The sequence below is a fragment of the Eublepharis macularius genome, chromosome 13, assembly GCF_028583425.1.
Source record: "Eublepharis macularius isolate TG4126 chromosome 13, MPM_Emac_v1.0, whole genome shotgun sequence".
Taxonomy (NCBI): domain Eukaryota; kingdom Metazoa; phylum Chordata; class Lepidosauria; order Squamata; family Eublepharidae; genus Eublepharis; species Eublepharis macularius.
In genome coordinates, this window is record NC_072802.1 from 49,385,180 (window position 1) to 49,403,653 (window position 18,474).

General features: G+C 44.8%; 1 protein-coding gene across 1 annotated transcript in view; it reads right to left on the minus strand.

The window, feature by feature from the left end:
- Nucleotides 1–18,474, minus strand: part of OAS3 (2'-5'-oligoadenylate synthetase 3) — a 33,134-nt gene that overhangs the window by 12,038 nt on the left and 2,622 nt on the right. Inside the window, exons 3-14 of the mRNA XM_054995856.1 lie at nucleotides 17,606–17,787; nucleotides 16,805–17,055; nucleotides 15,103–15,268; nucleotides 13,429–13,547; nucleotides 9,643–9,913; nucleotides 8,712–9,000; nucleotides 7,997–8,169; nucleotides 6,549–6,805; nucleotides 6,070–6,217; nucleotides 4,961–4,999; nucleotides 2,847–2,851; nucleotides 1,466–1,859 (exon numbers count right to left, since the gene is read on the minus strand). Of these exons, the coding sequence (XP_054851831.1) occupies nucleotides 1,466–1,859; nucleotides 2,847–2,851; nucleotides 4,961–4,999; nucleotides 6,070–6,217; nucleotides 6,549–6,805; nucleotides 7,997–8,169; nucleotides 8,712–9,000; nucleotides 9,643–9,913; nucleotides 13,429–13,547; nucleotides 15,103–15,268; nucleotides 16,805–17,055; nucleotides 17,606–17,787 (2,294 nt within the window). The remainder of the gene's footprint in view (nucleotides 1–1,465; nucleotides 1,860–2,846; nucleotides 2,852–4,960; nucleotides 5,000–6,069; nucleotides 6,218–6,548; nucleotides 6,806–7,996; nucleotides 8,170–8,711; nucleotides 9,001–9,642; nucleotides 9,914–13,428; nucleotides 13,548–15,102; nucleotides 15,269–16,804; nucleotides 17,056–17,605; nucleotides 17,788–18,474) is intronic.

Consider the following 18,474-nt stretch of genomic DNA (forward strand, 5'->3'; position numbering starts at 1 on the left):
TTTATTAGTTGATGTTTGGAAAATTTGTGATGGCCTATGGCTATACACAATAAACTCTTTTGATTCCCTTTGACTGGTTCTTGGAATTGCTCCCGTGTTGCAGGCTGATAAGGGATAAAAATGGAGTTTCTAAGTTAGTTTGCTTTTGGACCAGCAGCCGGACATGGCCGTCTTATTCTGGGACTAAACTGGAAAGCTATCCCTTTTTTCTACTCTATTTGAGCTTTGCAGCTTGACTTTACATGGTAACATCTAGTTTACCAGGCAGAGGATCCTGCTAATATTGTTCTACTAACCCTGTTTGTACACTTTCTATACATGTGTACTCTTTTCGCACAATACTTAAAAGATACATTTATCTTTATTCTTGTGTGGTGTTATTTGGGCTTCAATCTGAATCCAGCACCTTGGCCTATTGGCCCAACTACCAGTAAACCAAGGGGCCTCAGCAAGCAAGTGGCCTACCTTGCAGGGCTGACTTTTTGATTAACACACAGTACAGCTGGAGGCTTTGTTTCCTCGGTCTCTGAGCTTAGGGTTAGTCAGAGGAAATTGGTGGCAGTGGTCTGCCCTTGGGAGTAAGGCTCTCTTGCGCCCCCTCCTCCCCAGGGTTGGTTCTTAAAATCCCACCCTGGAGGCCCAGGGCTCAACGATGGGGTGATGGCAGAGAAAGGAGAGAGAAGTGGCCGTGTGTACAAAGCACACAGGAATGTATTGTGTTTTTCTCTTTCACATGCACATACAAACTTCAAGACAATAGTGACTTTGGGTATATAATGACTCTTGTTTAATATTTGTAAGATTGCCAGAGACATAAGGGGCTTGTGATGTCTTCAGTCTTCCTCAAGATATTAATATATCCCCCCTATATGTTTCCCATATAAAGTTACCGAAAGAATTGCTCTGGGGTGGGAGCCCCTCCCATATTGTGGGTCTGTCTCTCTTCCCTGGGAAGGGGTGGTGGTGAAGGGCGTACCCTGTGGCATTCTGTCCATTTCATCTCCAGGGAAAGTTCCCAGTGCGGAGCCACCAGCCGCCAGGAGTGAGCAGAGCCCAGCCCCAGGAGAGACCATGTTGTGAAATTCCTGGAGGTTTTGAGGGTGCAAATGGGGAGGTCGAGAGCCGGGATTAGGAGGAATCCAGGCAGGGTATAGTACCACAGAATCTACCCTCCAAAGATGCCATTTTCTCCAGGGAATTGATCACTGTGTGGAGATCAGTGGAAGTGTAAGAGGAGGATCCAATTCTGGGAGCTCTCCAGCCACCACCTGGAGGTTGGTAACTGCCGGGGTCCACTGCGGGAGCCTGGAGCTGGCCAGTCCAAGGGCTGGTTTTCAAGGCGGGGTGGGTTAGACTGGGCGGGGGAGGCAGGAGGGAGTCTTCCTGGGGGCTCTCGGCCGCACGCAGACCTTGGGACCCCTCCGCGCCCGCATCTCTTGGCGAGGCCCGAGGCTCCGGCACCCACCTTAACCGCCTTCAGCACCCGGGGCCGCGGCGGGGCGGCATCCCTGAAGCACTTATCCCGCAGGAACTCGCAGACGTCGCCGACGCGCTCCAGCATTTGGTCCCGGACCCCCGCGTTGGGCTGGAGGCGCTCCACGATGAACTTGTCCAGCTTGCTGGCGTCCGTGTCGTAAAGCTCCATGGCAGGGAAGCGAGCGGCAGAGAGCATCGCTGGCTCCCGAGTCCCGAACGGAACGCAGAGCCCAGCCACCGGCCCGCCCTTTCGTTTCCGTCCGGGAAACGAAACTGCTCTGAGAGCCGGGAAACGACAGTTGTTTCTCGGCTCTCGGAGCAGTTTCGTTTCCCGGACGGAAACAAAGGGCGGCGGGCGTGCTGGGCAGGAGCCGAACGCCACCCTGCGCGCAGGTGTCCGGCAAACGCAACCTCAGGAAGGGCTTCGTTGCAGCGGCAAGGGGATGGGCTTAGCCTAAGCCTTTGGCTGCCCTGCCGCTTTTCTGCGACGCTCTTCGCCCCAGCCTCCCTGGTCACTTTTAGTTGTATTGCTGTTGCCCGCAGGCAAAAGAGTGCTGCTATTTTTATATGATGTTTTAATGTTTTAATATGGAATGTTTTTAAATGATTTTAAGGTTGTTATCCACCCTGAGCCCGCTTGCGGGGAGGGCGGAATGCAAATATGATGGAAATAAATAGCAAAATCAAAAAGAGATCAGTAGCACCTTTAAGACTAACCAATAAATAAATAGTTTCCTCCAGGGACGTATTAACCCATGCCTGGCCCCTAGGCTTTCAGGTACTTCGGGCTCCCTCTGGCACTTCAGTCTTTCCCTCCTCTACATCTGACCCTGGTATGGCAGGTATAGACCACAGTACATTGCCCTATATCCATTTTAAGGGTCTCCTGAAGAATCCTAGTCAGAGTTTTAAAAATACTTTTATTGCACGAGTAGAACTCTTCAGGAAAGCACGTTTCGGGGGTATAATTGTTCAAGACTGTAATATTTTGAAGTGACTAATTTTTTATTATTTATTAAAATATATTTATGGATAATTGTTTTAATATAAGATACAAATTGTTTCACTTCAATAAGGAAGCAGTTAATCATCTTATGAATAGAGGTTATATGAGAGAATCAATTAATTGTAATTTATGTGGGGGGGGGGTGCCTCAGCAAAAAAAAATGGACGGGCCCCTGGCCTCTGCAGGGCCCCTAGGCTTCGGCCTAGTCAGCCTGAGGGATAATACAGCCCTGCATTCCCCTGCAGGGCTCCAGGCACCAGCAGCGCTCATGTCAGTCTGTGCAGTTGTGTGTTGAATAAGGAACTGGTAACCAGGAGCCAATTAATCTAAGCCTTTTCCCCCCAACTGCACAATGGCATATTACCTCACCTAAAAAACAACAGAGATAACCGGCACACTAAGTAGCTCATTCCAAAACTGGAGCTCACCAAAAGCACAGGGGCGAGCTGAAACCATCCTGACCTCTCAGTGATGGACTGTGAGCAGCCCCTGTTGTGACAAGGGGCTTCGGGGCTCATGCCTGGAAAGGTCCCAATGATGCAGGATCCAGGCTGTCTGATGGTTAAAACCCACAGCTTTAATTGAACAGAAACAATCTAGCAGCCAATCTGGATGTTTCAGCAATATGGAAGAATTTAATCACCTTTATTAGCAACCAAGCAGCCACATTTGTATTAACTGGATTTCCAAGTTGACTTCAAAGGCCACCCCACATTGAGTGCATTACAGTAATCTAGACAAGAGGCTGGTAATAGTAGGCAGTATTTTCATTAGACCATCTTGAATGACAAAAAAGGGTAGCAAGAGCTCATGAACAAAACACTGCTGTTTTTAAATTGTATTTATTACTTTTTTAACAAACACAATAGTGTTCAATGCTGAAAAACCACATACATGTATATAAACAGTTGCAATAATCAAAGCCAGTGTGGACAATGTTTTAATAAGACATATGGGAAAAAATGAGGCATTAAAATAAGCAAAGAACAGTGGTAAAATAATATTTTGCCAATCCCCGGGAAAAATAAGATGAACATGAGAAAAGAGCCCTAAGGATAAGAAACCTACAGTTTTTGAAATATCACTTTATATGGATTGCAAGTACTCTGGCTTCACCAGACTGAAATAAGCCTTCCAGAACCACAGGCTTGGGTGCTGAAAGAGACTACATGCCCACAATTGAAATATTTATAAAACTGCCAGCACATGCAGGCGAGGGACAGACAGGCCTGTGTGTTGTTGAGAAAGAAGGGAGTAGATAGATGGGTCAATGATTGTGATAAATGTGCTGGGTGTTTGTGTAGTATTTGCATGTGTGAAAAGTATGTGGACAAGCTAAAGAATCATGGGGGAAGGAGATAATCGACAGAGAAATCTCTATAGCACAAGCACCTTGGTGCATACCACCTCAGCCTTGAGCGCCCCCCCCCTTCAGCATACTAGCTGTTAGGGAGTCAAACAATTCAATCTCTAGTCTTTTTGCCTTTAACTAATTTTCAACTGCCCTCAACATTTCATAGCTCCTGGAAGGCAATGTGCATGCCGAATCCTCCTTGTGGTGTTCATGGACATTGGGGTTTGTATGGGGAGGAGATACCACCCCACAACAAAAACTCTGCCAAGAAGACGTCGTGATGCGACGTCCCCCCATGGGTCAGTAATGACTCGATGCTTGCACAGGGGGACTACCTTTACCTTGTATATTATAATATCTGAGCAAAATATAAGAGGACAAAAAGCACAGGGCTGAAAATATAAGAGAACAAAAACCACATAGCTGTGTATTTCCACAGCCCTGTTAGCCAATCTGGGATGCAAAACCCAGTTGCTGAGATCTAGTTTTTCTACTTTGACAAACCAACAGTACAGAATGGCCCATCCCCATCATATCCCCACAGCATCCCATGAGGTGAGACTGTAAGGAGACGCCTCTATGGTGCAGTAGGACTGGCGTTCTTCCTTCATCACCTGCCAATTCAATAAAGTACACAAATGGTCATGTGGTACCTCTAGTGGTGTCCTGTAAATATGCCTCCCCTATCACTATCCCCGTCCTCCTGAGTACACAGAGGGAATTGTTCTTTTGGAAGATCTGGGATCTGATGTTAAACTTCACTATAGCTATTAACAACATTCACACTTGAAACATGCAGTGTAAGCAGAGAAATCCTGCGTATGAGTGCTTAACGTGGGAGGTTTTATTCTACCCACAGGGGTGATTTTTTTTTGGTTTGGGGTGATCTTTTTCTTAGTAGGCGGGTGGCTGGACTGTGAAAGTGGAATAGTAACCTATATAAAAGGACACAATGGAAGCAAAGAGGTTACTCCTCAGGCCGGCAGATACTACTGAAAATCTGCTGTTCTGAACTGTACTGAAAATCTGCCCCCAGCTGGAATTGGTCACCATCTCAAAGCTCAGACTGTCAAGGGACCATCTTTTCACAGTGACCACAACTTGTGGAATATTTATATTCTTACCTCATAGGCCATGGCTGCTTCCTCCCATGATACCTGAAGCTAAAACAAAGACAGAAGATTTGTGACTCATACTCCGTAATATCTCTGTGCCGGACATCTAAAAAGATCTCATGCCTTCAAACCTGGAAAGTAACCTTTGTAAGGGCAAAAATGGAACTGACCTGTTGGAAGCTCTAGAATTTAGAAATATGTGTCCCTGGAAATATTGCCATACTTGACATACATAAAAGCCATTCTGCATATATGTTTCATGTGGGAATTCTTTTTTGTCACGTATTTGCTTCTTGAATATGACATGCTGTGTGTTTTATTAGGGAGGGCTTGGAGGAGGGATTAACCTTTGAAAGGGAGGAATTTATTTTTGTTTTAAACATTTGTAACTCATCATAAAATATACTTGAGGTGGGCATTATTTGATATCCTAACCCTACTCAGCCCCCAGCCCATGCACCCCCTCAGTACTGTAAGAGCCAGAATAGGCATTATGGGGGCCACAGGCTCAACTTGTGGCTGCCAACAGCATTTTAGAGATTTTTGCCATTTAAAAAATGCCACAAGTGCCCAATCTTATTCAGGTCCATAGCACAGCAGGACCATGCAATTTTGTTTTGCTGTGCATGCCTTCTGAAGTACCAAAAGAACATGTGCGTGTGTGTTTCGGCACTTGAAAAGGCATAGGGAGAGAACAACTTCTCCTTTCCCCCCCCCCCACCATGCCACAGGCCCCATCATATTTTCTAAAATGGCATCAGGGGTTGAACCCAGTGGCAACTCAAGTAAGGGCATTGTTTTTTCATGGCACCAGGATTATGGAATTCCCTCTCCAGGGAGCACTGTCTGTCCCCCTCTATCACTGTCTTTCTTAGGAAGACTTATTGGTTTCATCTGCCATTCCATCACTGATCCTTCTTCCTGTGCATGTGGTCTGTTTAATTGTTCCTTTTAATTGTTTTTATACTATGTGATTTAGAAGCCTGTTTTAATGTTTTTGGTTGTTTGTCAACTTGGGGACCCTGAGCTTGGTGAAAAGTCAACATAAAAATGTTCTAAATAAATCTTCCTGACCCACACAGACATCAAGGAAGGCACCCCATTCAGTTCTGTCTCACCGGCACATCCCAATTAAAGGCTGAGGGCACATAGGTGTGTGTGCAGCATTTCTGACCCAAACAATGTTCAGCTTCTTGTGCAAGCAGATCCCAGCGGCATCCTTCCCCCAGGAGTCCGGTTGGGTCGGCTGGGTCCAGGATAACGGGTCTGAAATCCAGCAACAGAAACAGCCAGTGAGGAATCATGGTTAAAGTACTAAACATGAGCCTAAGAGAATGATTCTACAGTACAGGTCAGTGATTTTTTTTCTAGTAAAAAGTAAAACCTCACTTCAAATGAAGGCAGGATAAGGAATTACAGAGCAAATACATGCAGAATCCACCAGGTGAAGGGGAGTCTTTAGCAAAGCATAGCCTGGGTGGAACTCACACAATGATCCTTGATCACTGAAAAGGGTATTACAGGTACACAAGGGCGTCCTTATATTCTGCTGCAAAATGTCAAAGAACATGACAGAGGAGAGTCATAGGAAGCTGACCTGGACTTCTGGAGCTGGTCCGTCAGGTATTGTCTGACAGTCGCATTTTCAAAGTTATAGTATTTTGTCCAAAATATGCAGAGCTGCCTGTGTTGCAGGAGGAGCCAAAGCACGGTCCGAAATCCTTTTGCCATGTCAAAAGCTTTATCTTGACTTCCTTGCTCCCAGGCGTAGACAGCCAGCAGCTCCAATGCATATTTGGGGGGGAGTGACTCTCCACTTTGGAGCTGTGATTTGTATTGATACACATTCACATACTAGGAAAGACAGGAGAAAAAATGGTGTCAAAACTTCAAAGGTTTATATTTGTTATGCAGTCAGGAGAATAAACTAGCAGTTGCAGAGAGACAACAGAAGGGAATGGAGGAAGTGTTTTCTTGTTACACACAGGAAAAATATCTTGTCCTAAGTTTTGTTGTTTGTTGTGGGAGGGAAAGTGTGTTTGGTTGTTGGAATATATTTTGTGGCATACCTTATAGTGTAATGTTGAATACTCTCAATCATCTGGAAGCCTTGACTGAGAAGGAGGAGATTTACTTTAAAAAAGAAATTGGAAAGCGCCCCCCCCCCGCCCCCCACAAAGATCAGCTATGGAAGAAGTTTTAAATAGCATTGAAATTTGTGAAATATTAGAGAATCTTGATATTCAGAAGCCAGTTAGGGTTATGCTTGTTGCTAATAAATTGACGCAAAAACATATAGAAGAACAAAGCCTGCCGTGTAAGAACTGGCATGGATTCTGCAAAGGAAATTTCACTATCCCTTTGATATTCTTTGGGAGAGTCAACAACCCAATACATGGAGGCAACCAGGTAAATGTTATTGTTTTCAATTGTAAATAAAACAAAGCAGGGGTGGACAATGTATGCTGCCCTGATCTCCTATGAGTAAAGGTGGAGGAAAATGTATTAAATAAATACACCAGCACAATGCCGGTGTGCCACAGCTCATGATTGAGCTGTGAGTCACTCAAAGAAGTAGATGGACTGTTGATTTAGACAGATAAAAGGGATTCCTTCTTTACAAATGAAACCAGATCATGAAATTCACTACTAACAAAGGACCGCTGGTTATAAAAGCTGGGTTGGACAAATGTATGAATCAGAGGTCCACCAACTAACTAATGGGTATTAGGGGGCAGTGTACCCAACTGCCAGTGGAAAGGAGAAGTGGGAGGGGGCTAGCACCCTCATGCCCTGCCAGTGGGCTTCCTAGAAGCCTCTGCCTGCTTACTGTAGGAAACAGGATGCTGGACTAAATGGACCTTTGATTTGATCCAGCTATGTTCTTGTCCGAGTGGGAGTGACTTGGCTGAGACTCGAAGCTGCAGCACACATATAAGCAAAATTCTAGCCATGCAGTCTAACCCACTGAGACCTCTTTACACTTGGAAACCGGACCCCCATGCTGCGTACTGAAGCCCAGGCAATCTTGTCAAGCAGCTGTACCTCTTTGTACCAGTGTTTCAGCAGGCGGATGAGGCTCTTCAGTTTCGTTGGCCGGTCAATGATGAAGTCCCTCTGCAGCTCAGTGAAGCAGGTGGAGAACTCACCTCCGCGGCTGCTGCTGTCGATCAGGTCAATGTACACTTGTGGGTGAGGCTTCAAGCCTGTTCTCTGGCCTATCACCAAAACCAAGAATGGACCAAGAAGACACAGGATGAAACAGCGAAGAAAGGCCTCTTATGCACACACTGTTTTATCATTGAACATTATTTATCAGGCTCGAAGGAAGACTAGATTAAGACATACTGAGGTCCTAACCTGTATCAGAGACCCTACAGAGCTACCAAAAATGGTTAGTAATTTTTTAAAAATATAGTGTATTTAGAAGCCCATCATAACCTGAGGCCCTACTCTGTAGCTTAGTTTGCTTGTGCATAAATCCAAGTCAAGACAGGTCTACAATATTGATAAAGGAGATTGCTAATGACCTTCCCACCCTGCAAGCCTTTCAGGGAGTTATTGGTAGGGCTGCTCAACTATAGCAGTTGATGTCGTAGCACTCTGGTGTGAAAAAAAGATTGAGGGATAAATAAAGAGAACTCAAGAGGAGCAGCACCATTAGCACCACAGATCCTGTTGCGGGAGTCTGAACCCAGAAACTGCCACCACCCCAGTTCCCGCCGGGAAGAAGGTTCCACCCTCATGCAAACATACGTACCAAGAGCATCAAATGCCGGCAACACATCAAACTCAATGGAATCCCTGAGATCGAAAGAGCGGAGTGTGAAACTGAGCACACGTGGGTTTGGCCACTTGGATGGCTCAATGGTTACATCTATATATCTTCCTTCTTTATTCTTGAATTCTTTGAGTCTCCTCTCGATCTCCTGGATGATCTCTTTCCGGTGGTGTTCCTGGTCCGTGTAGGCCTTGAAGATGCTGAGAAATACCACAAGGTCGGCATCTGAGCCCCCTTTTAGAGCTGTGCCTTTCCCTGATGAGCCTCCCTGGGAAGGAGAATTGCATACTATGAAGCTACATAACATGACCAGGAAGCAGGAAGGGTTGAATCTCCATAGGAGCGGCACCGGGGAGGCACACAGAATCCCTACAGACACCACAGGGTTAGGTTAAACCTGTTTCGCTTGTAAGATTATCAAAGGATTGTTCTTGGTTGGGAGCCCCCTCCCATATTGTGGGTCTGTCCCTCTTCCGTGGGAAGGGGTGGCAGTGAAGGGCATTCCCTGGGAGCTGAGCAGAGGCACTCTGGCCATTTCACCTCCAGGGAAAGCGCCAGTGCAGAGACCCACCAGCGGCCAGGAGCAAGCGGAACCCAGTGCCAGTAGGGGCTACAGAGCTCAGAACTGGCCTGCCGCATCCATGATAAGTGTTGCTTTACCTGTTGCTTCCTCCACCACAGTCAAGTGACAGTGCAGGGAGGAGGTGGGTCTCACCTGTCATTATGATGAATAAAACGTTTTCCCTGGAAAGGCTTCCAAGGGGCCCCAGGCAGATTCCCCAGATATGACCCAAACGCCCGTGAAAGCAAAGCCCCTGACTGGCCGGCTCCTACTCCCGCGGGGTGAGCCCTGGTAGCGTGCAGCTCCTGAGCCCCCACGCCTGGCGAGGTCCGAGGCTCCGGCACTCACCTTAATAACCTTCAGCACCCGGGGCCGTGGCGGGGCGGCGTCCTTGAAGCAATTCTCCCGCAGGAACTTGCAGATCTTGTCGATGGCCCGGCGCACTTGGCCCAGGAACTCCTCGTTGGGCTGGAGGTGGTCGAAGATGAACTTATCCAACTTGCCTGCGTCTGTCTCATAGAGCCCCATGGCAGAGGAGAGGGCAGCAAAGAACGTCTCCGTCTCCGTCTCCTGAGCCTTGCAGGGAAGGAGGACAGAGACCTCAGAGCAGTTTCGTTTCCTGGGCGCAAGTCAGCCCAGAGGGGCAGATTTGCCACCTTCCCTCCCTGCAAAGGCGTGTCTTGAGATCCGGATTGTTGCTGCTGTCCGCAGGAGAAGCGACAAGACCTGTGGCTCTGCCGAACTGCCTGCCGCTTTCCTGCTTCACCGCCCCCTTCTGCTTCCTGCCCCCTCCAGGTCTCCAGGCACCATCGGTCCTTCAGGGGAAGGGGGCCTCTCTCCATTCAATAAGGTACTGGGAGCCAGGTTTTATTCTGTGCTTCCCCCTTTCTGCATAAATAAATAATTGGCGTTTTGTCTAGGCTTAAACTTTTTTAGACGAAAGAGAACAGGGGAGAGAGAAAGGGAAATAAAGGAAAGAAGGGGGGAATCGTTAAAATGAGAAAAAGGCACTTACAATGCCATCCTAAGCAGACTTACATCCATTTATGTCCACTGAAGTCCACGAGCTTAAAGGAGCGTACCTCTGTTTAGGACAGCATTGATGATGGCAAGAAAAATGCAAGCCATGCATTCATATGCGCTTTTTTTGTTGTCCTAGTACTGATATTTCTTTGTGAGCTGCATTGGGGAAATCTTTGGGAAAGTAGTGTACATATTTTCTTTTTGAAAAAGTGTGGCTGTAAGGAGACCTCCCCCCATTGGAGAGATTATCTCCCTTCTCTAAGCTATATATATATATATGGCTCCCTTCCCCCACAAAAACCATAACGGAGGAGCTGCTGATCCCCACATCCTTGATCACCGTGTGGACCACAAAATAGTTATTGTCCCCGTGAAGTCGGTTGGACATGTTTGTATTTATTATTTTAATGCTATACTAGGGTCTTTTCATTAAAACAACTGCTTAAAAATTGCTCAATTGCTTGCAATAATTAAAATGTGTGCATTTTTATAACACTGTCTAGAGTTGGGTCCAGAGCTCAAACTTTAAAATATGAATAGATCTGACTTTCACTTTGTCCGGAAGGTTTGTTCTCTTGGCCTTAGAGTTACCAACCTCCAGGTGAGGCCTGGAGATTTCCCAGAATTATAGTTCATCTCCAGAGTACAGAGATGGGTTCCCCTGGAGAAAGTGCAGATTCAGATGGTGGCATTATGCCTTGCTGAGGTCTTTCCCCTCCCCAAGCCCTCCCTTCCCCCAGATTCTACTCTCATATCTCCAGGGATTCTGTAATCTTATTTTCTATGTTTGGTTTGTACTGCTGTGTAATGGTTGTATGCCTGTGTACAGAAATGCCATCCATCCTAGAAATTACATCAATATTCTGAAAAACCGGGTGGGCTCTATCCATGAATAGGGTTCCCACCAGCCGCCAGGGTCGCTGGAGATCTCCTGGAATTACAACTGAGATCATTTCCCCTGGAGAAAATGGCTGCTTTGAAGAGTTAGCTCTATGGCATTATATCCCACTGAGGCACCTCCCCTCCCCAAACCGTGCCCTCTCTAGGCTTCACCTCTTCCCCCCCCCGAAATCTCCAGGAATTCCCCAACCTGGACCTGGCAACCCTATCTACGAACTGGATCCTGGCTGCAAGTTCATAGCTAGCAAAAAAGAAAGGTGTGGGGTGGGGGGTGAATCATCAAACCCCAAACACAGAACACTTCAATGCTTACTGCTACAAATGGCTCTGGCCAGAGGGAGGCAGAAGGCTTATCATCTAACACCTTGCTAGATTGTCACACCTGAAAAACAGAGACTTGGAAAGCCAAAAGGCTCAAGTGTTCTTTCTTCGTTTTGAGGCGGAAAGATCAGGACTGACCCCATGCTCCCAAGGGGAGATTATTAATTCTCAGGGTACGAGGAAGAAGCCCTTTTTTACTCTTATGCTCTGATCTCCCTGTCATGAGACTTTATGATTTGGCCTGGACCCAAGCTGATCTGGGGGCGGTAAACTCAACAGTTCTGTATTTGTAGATATCTTAGCAAGGATTGATGTGGTGGCATCACACTTTTTAAAAAGTTATCTGCACCATCCCCTGATTACTGCAGGCTTGGTGATGGCTTTAGCATACCCAGATTTACTCAGGTTATTCATCAGTACTTACACGGGGTTTCTTGCTTTCTGCAGGCGTGGCTTGCACAGATCCCTTGTCTTCTGATTCTAGCTGTACAGCAAGGAAACGGCTTTCAGTTTAATCTGGGGTATTTCCCATTCTCTGCTTCTGGTGGCATGTAATATTTCTAGGTCCGCAGATAAAGGCTTCTACAATGAGGAATGTCTTAAAAAACAACTTTTATATGAACAATATCTAAAAATCTGGTACGGTGGTCTCTTAGAGCAGAACCACAAGTGACAAAAGGCACAGATTGGACACTTGTCAGCTTCCCTCAAGTTTTGATGGGAAATGTAGGCATCCTAGTCTTGCAGCTTGGCTCTCTGACTGCTGTCCAATGGACTTTTCAACTGTCACTTGTCCAACATTCCGCCAAGCTGCCTACATTTCCCATCAGAACCTGAGGGAAGCTGACAAGTGTCCAATCTGTGCCTTTTGTCACTTGTGGTTCTGCTCTTAGAATCTCTCTACACGAGACATCTTACACAGGCACACTCAAGTGTAGGGAGATGCAATGTTAGCCAGGAAGCATAGTTTTTAATTTCACCTCTCTGCAGGAGTGTAGTTTAAAAAGACAGAGGTGGCTGAGTTCACTCCTCAGAGGTTTTGTTAATTTCATCTTCACCTCCCTGAAGGGGAGATAAAATTGACAGAGCCTTCCCTGAAGAGAAGATGAAATTAACAAACCCTCTGAGGAGCTCTCCCCACTTGTTTTGTCTTTTAAAACTACCCTCCTGTAGAGAGGTGAAATTGATAAGAGCCTTTGGCTCTGTCTTTTTAAACTTTGTCTTTGGGGGGGGGGGCAAGGAGGACAGGAAATGGATGTTGCAGAAATTGTTTAGCTGTTGAAAGAAATTAGGGTGAAAGTAAAGGGTTTTGACATATCCTCCAACACTTAACAGGCCACTTTTGTAGGGGAATTGTAAAGATGTATATTTTATTTCACTGTAGTCTCTCAATCTTCAAATGCGATTTTTAGTTGTAAGTATTTTAATTTTTCTTCCCCCATCTCTTGAAAAGAAAAGTGGAATTTCAACATGGGATTTGGACTTGGAATGTAGAATAATTTCCTGAATATATCTACCTTGCTTCATTCTGATTATTCATTGTTCAGAGGAGATATTGCATTACAACATTACAAACAAACTCAGGAGCCTGGAGAGAATTCAACTCAAGGCCTACTTTGCTTGACCAGCAAAATACATTTTTAAAATCCCAGTAGTCTGAAAATAGAACTATAAGCCAGATGTCTCACTGGAGCTCTGTTGCTGAAGTCCAAAGCATGGAATTGTTCAGTATTAGGGCTCCCTCAAGTCTCAGAAGATCCCTTTTGACCCCGTCTATCCTTTTAAAAATCCTGTCCTTTCTCCAACGCGGTCAGGGTGTTTTATCCATGCAACAACCCTGTGGAATAGATCAGGCTGAGAGAAAGTGCTACTCCATGGCAGAGTGGAGACTTGACACCTCGGTCTCCTACACCCAACACTTTGCCCACCACACCACTCAGGAGTTTCTTCTCCTCTTTCAACTTCTGCTCCCTGATGCTCTTAGCTCCATATATCTTGGGAGTGGGGCTCTGAGAATCATCAAAGCAAATAACAAATCCAGAAATTTAGCAAAGATGCAGCATACTATCTGCCCATCCCTAAACACCAAAAGATGAAATCCAGGCCTTATTTTGTATGAAGTATATGTTTGTAATATTGAGCTGCAAATTACAGGCCACAGATTTTATCCCCATATTGTAGGGATGAGGGAACTTATAGACAAGAGAGTACAGCAGCATCCACGTGTGATGGCTATTTCACTATTATGCTATAGCAGTTATTCACAAGCAGACTGTCCTATCTGCACTGTTGTGAATGATTGCTATAGCAGAATGACAGTGTAACATCCCCCATATAGAAGCCTGGCTTCTGACAGACCTGCAGTCCAATATTATACTAACACTGCAGGTTGGAGGACTGAGGCTGAAAGAGGAATATGACAACCCTCAATTTAGAGTGCCATCCTAGGTAGAGTAAAACCCACTGACTTCAATTGACTTAGAAAGGTACAACTCCGGTAATCTAGTCATATTCCATATTGTGGCTGAGAGTAATTTGCTACAAATGTACAAACAGTCATATTCCACAGTGACACAGACAAAAAAAACCCCAAACAGGTTTTGGCAAAATTGTCTTTCTCAGTGTTCATCAATCATTAATTGTACAATACATAAGAAATGTACATAAAAGAAAAATGCACTGGCTTTACTTATTCCTGATCAAGCAAAACAGTAGGAATCTATAACAATGACAGTCCCAAACCATTTGGGAGTTTAAAGGTCTAAATTAAGACTTTGATTTATATCCAGAAACAAGCTGGTGGCCAGTATAAATCAGTGTGATGTTACTCCAGCAGTAAGCAGTAACCACCAGGAAGCCTCGTGTGGATCTAAAAGAAGTTTCTCAGAACTTTTCAAAGGCAGATCCACAAAAAGTGAATTACAATAGTCGGGTCTGAATGTGACTATGGCCAGGTGAGACTCCTCCAGGAAGTGATGCAGCTGCTGTATGAGCCTAAACTATTGGGAAAGAGTCCTGGCCACTTGTGTGTGTGAAGTGCCATCAAGTTGCAGCTGACTTATAGTGACCCCATAGGGTTTTCAAGTGGTTTGCCACTGCCTATCCCATGTATAGTGACCCTGGACTTCCTTGGCAGTCTCACACCCAAACACTAACCAGGGATGACCCTGCTTAGCTTCTGAGATCTGACGACACTGGGCTATTAACCAGAAAAGAGTCAAATAGTTTCCCCAAATTGCAAGTCTGGATCTTAAAGTTCAACTCCCCTCTTGAAGCTGTGTGACAAGAAATTTCCATCTCTACCCTCCATGCACCTGCTTAATGTGAAAACATTTGTTTTGCCTCTCTTTTTTGTTCCAGAATGGGGTGTGTGTGAATAGCAGGTGCTTTGTTTCTTACTGGGGAGAGCTTTGGGGACAGATGGGGTAGTACCTGATGTAACACCCCATGTCCATGTAACAACATGGGAAGGAGATTCTAGTGAGAGGTTGTGAATTCACTCCAGTTGCTGGTATTTGGAAGCCTACCTTGAGGGGAGGGAAACTTCAGGTGACACACTTAATCACATCCCCAAAATGGTACTTGAGTGTGCTTTGACCTCACCGGGACATCCCAATAAGGAAGGCAGCATTTCTGACGAGAACAACGTTCAGCTTCTTGTGCAAGCAGATCCCAGCGGCTTCCCTCTCCCACGATCCCAGTTGGATCAGCCGGGTCCAGGATGACTGGTCTGTAATGCAATTAACAGCAACTGCCAGTGAGGTACAGTGATCAGAGTGCTACATACAAGGCTAGGTGACCCAGGTTTACAGCTCTGCTCAATCAGGAAGTCATTGCATAGCCATAAGCAAGCTGAGCCCTGGTTTTTCCATCTGCACATAAGCAGGAAGGTTACTGACCTACTTTAAAATACTGTAATGCATTCTGAACCTTAAGACACCATGTAGCAGCCAGACTAGACCCCTCACTTTATAGATTCTCTTTTGCCAAATGTCAGATAAATGAGACAAATGGTCTGGATTGTATGAATTTTCAGGGGTTATAAAGGTCAAATGCTGTTCATCTTGTGTAGTTTAAAAAGCAAAAAAAGTTGAGGAACAAATAATCCTAATCAAACAGTGATCTTATAAATACATTAAAAAATACAAGTGTGAGATCAGGATAACCCAAACATACAGACTAAATGCATTTTAACTTTAATAGTCTTATTTAGTGGTCTCTTCAAATGTGAAAACAGTATTTTCCCATAAAGTTTACAAAATAAATAAAGGGTGGGCAATATAAAATGTGCTGCCTATTTCACAAAAGAGTATAAAACAAAACCCTTTCAAGGAATTCTTTTCAGGACTTTTCCTTGAAAACCATTTCCACTGCAAAATATCTGTTTTGGAACTGTTTTGGGGGGAAATGGGTAATTTTTTAACAAATATATTCAGAAATAATACCTCCCTACCTTTGGAAACCATATATGAACAGTGGGTAAAGTTTGTAGCTAATTACCAGATCCTGATATGATAATAAGAGCAGACATTACTATTGCAGTGTTACATACCAGTAAAAGTAAGAGGATTTTTAAGAACACCTAGAAAATTTAAGATCACCTAGCATATCAAACAAAGCAGAGCAAAAAATTGACTCATAGATGCTTAGATAGCACACGTATATCCAATTAAAATAGGGCTGCATTTAAAAAAATGAAATCAGTCTTATCATGCTTAGTCTCAAGGAGATCTCAGTATTGAAAGATCAAACGGAGAACTATCCCCTGATATTTATAGATCAGAAAGCAAAATCTTCTCCATTAAAAATACCTGAAGTCAAGAGCAACTGACCTACTGGCTTAAAGGTATATAGTTCTATGGCATGAATATAACAGTGCAGATACTGAAACCAGCTGCTATATAGGGAATAAAAATATAAAACAAGCCAAATGTAAAAAAGCCAAACAGTGTGTGAGTATATATGCACTTATAGCACATATCCTACATAACCACTATCCAGTTGACATCTGGCTTAAGTTATGGAGCAGCTTCCATTACCCCACAAGTAAGAAATATAGAATAATTGGTTTTCTAATATATTTTTGACAAAAGTATGAAGCCAATCTTTGTTTTTAAATGAGTGCCGAACAAACTATTGCAAAGAAACAGCCTTCTGCAATGCGTAACAGTGAGAAGCCTCTCTTGCTAGGAAAAGAGAGAAACTAGAGGCACACAAGAACATTCATATTTTTTTCTGAAAATGCGGGAGCATACAAGAGACTAACCTGGGTTTCTGGAGCTGGCGAAGCAAATACGATTTCAGAATCTCATTCTCAAAGTCATAATACATGGTCCAAAATACACAGAGCTGCCTGTATTGCTGGAGGAGCCAAAGCACCGTCCGAAACCCCTTCTCAGTGTCAAAATCCGTCTCTCCACTTCCTTGCTCCCAGGCATAGACAGCCAGCAGCTCCAATGCATATTTGGGGGGGAGTGACTCCCCACTTCGGAGCTTCGCTTTGTGCAGACATACATACTAAGAGGGAAAAAGTTGGAGTGTCAAAAATTGAAAGGTTTTGTTTTTATTTGCTATGTATTCATAAGAGTTATTTAGCCCTTCCGTTCCCACAAATAGAACAGAAGTGGCAGAAAGGAAATGGAGGGAATGTTTTTGCCATTACTTGCCTTCTTTGGGGTTGTTTGGTTCTGCTTTATGGCATAGCTTACATTCATTTCATAGGACCACTTGGAAAATCACTTGTTAAGGGAACTGCTAGGATGGTCAGATAATGTTTCATCAGTGGGTGTTCATGGTTAGCGGGGGGGGGGGTCTCCTGACTGCTGGCAATCTCTCTTAAGTGTTTTGAAAGGGATACCTACCAGAACTTACAGAACTTGTATTGGAGATAAGGGGGAAGAGAGAAGGCAAGCAGAAAGGGCAGTTTAGGGATATAAATGTGAAGAAACAGGAAACTGTGAACTGAGTGAAGCACCACGGGGTGCAGAACTTCTCTCCCCACCCCCACCCTTGGGAATACCAGATCAGCCGCCTTGCAGGGTCTGGGCAGTTTGTCAAGCTGCGATACCTCTTTGTACCAGTGTTTCAGCAGGCGGATGAGGCTCTTCAGTTTGGGGGGCCGGGCAACGATGAAGTCCTTCTGCAGCTCAGTGAAGCAAGTGGAGAACTCACCACCTCGACTGCTGCTAGTGCTGTTGATCAGGTCAATGTACACCTGTGGATCAGGCTTGGAACCCTTTTTATACTGGCCTGTCATGGAATGCAATAAGACACTAGATGAAACAGGCAGCTTACAAATGCCTCTTATGCACACCACTCTGTGTTATGACTTAGTAGGCCCTGGCAGACAAGCCCATGTCCTGGTGTCTGGAACAGTTATATTGAATTTTAGCCACAGCACAAATAAGCACCTGGCCTGGGGCGGAGAGGAACCCACAGATTAGGTAGACCTAAAAAACAGGGTGACCATCAGGCAAGATCATGGCCATGAAACCAAGTATGATGGACCGTCCTTCACTCTCCCACTATGAGGCAGATTTTTCCACCAAAATTAACATTTTCTCACTGCGGCTGAGTGACCTCAAGTAGTGTCTCTCTGTTTACAGTTTAAATTCTTTTTGTCTCACCCCAATAAGAAGTTATATTTTAGGCTTTTTAGCCCAGCCCAGGACATGAGAGGGGGGAAAGCAGGTCCCTCTTCCTTCTGTATATGAAATGCAATGGAGGCTGAGTAATGTTCAAAAGAAACAGAAACTTTATTGAACAGGCAGGGATGGAATATATGCAGTCAGGGAATGAAAGGGCTGAGGTAAAACTTGCTGGTGGAACAAAATTCTTTAAAAGTAAAAGGCAAAACAATTTGCTTGCAGCTTAGTTTCAATGTTCTTAGTTCTTAGTTCTTATTAGGGAGAGGTGTTTTGTTTACTCCTTGGGTTA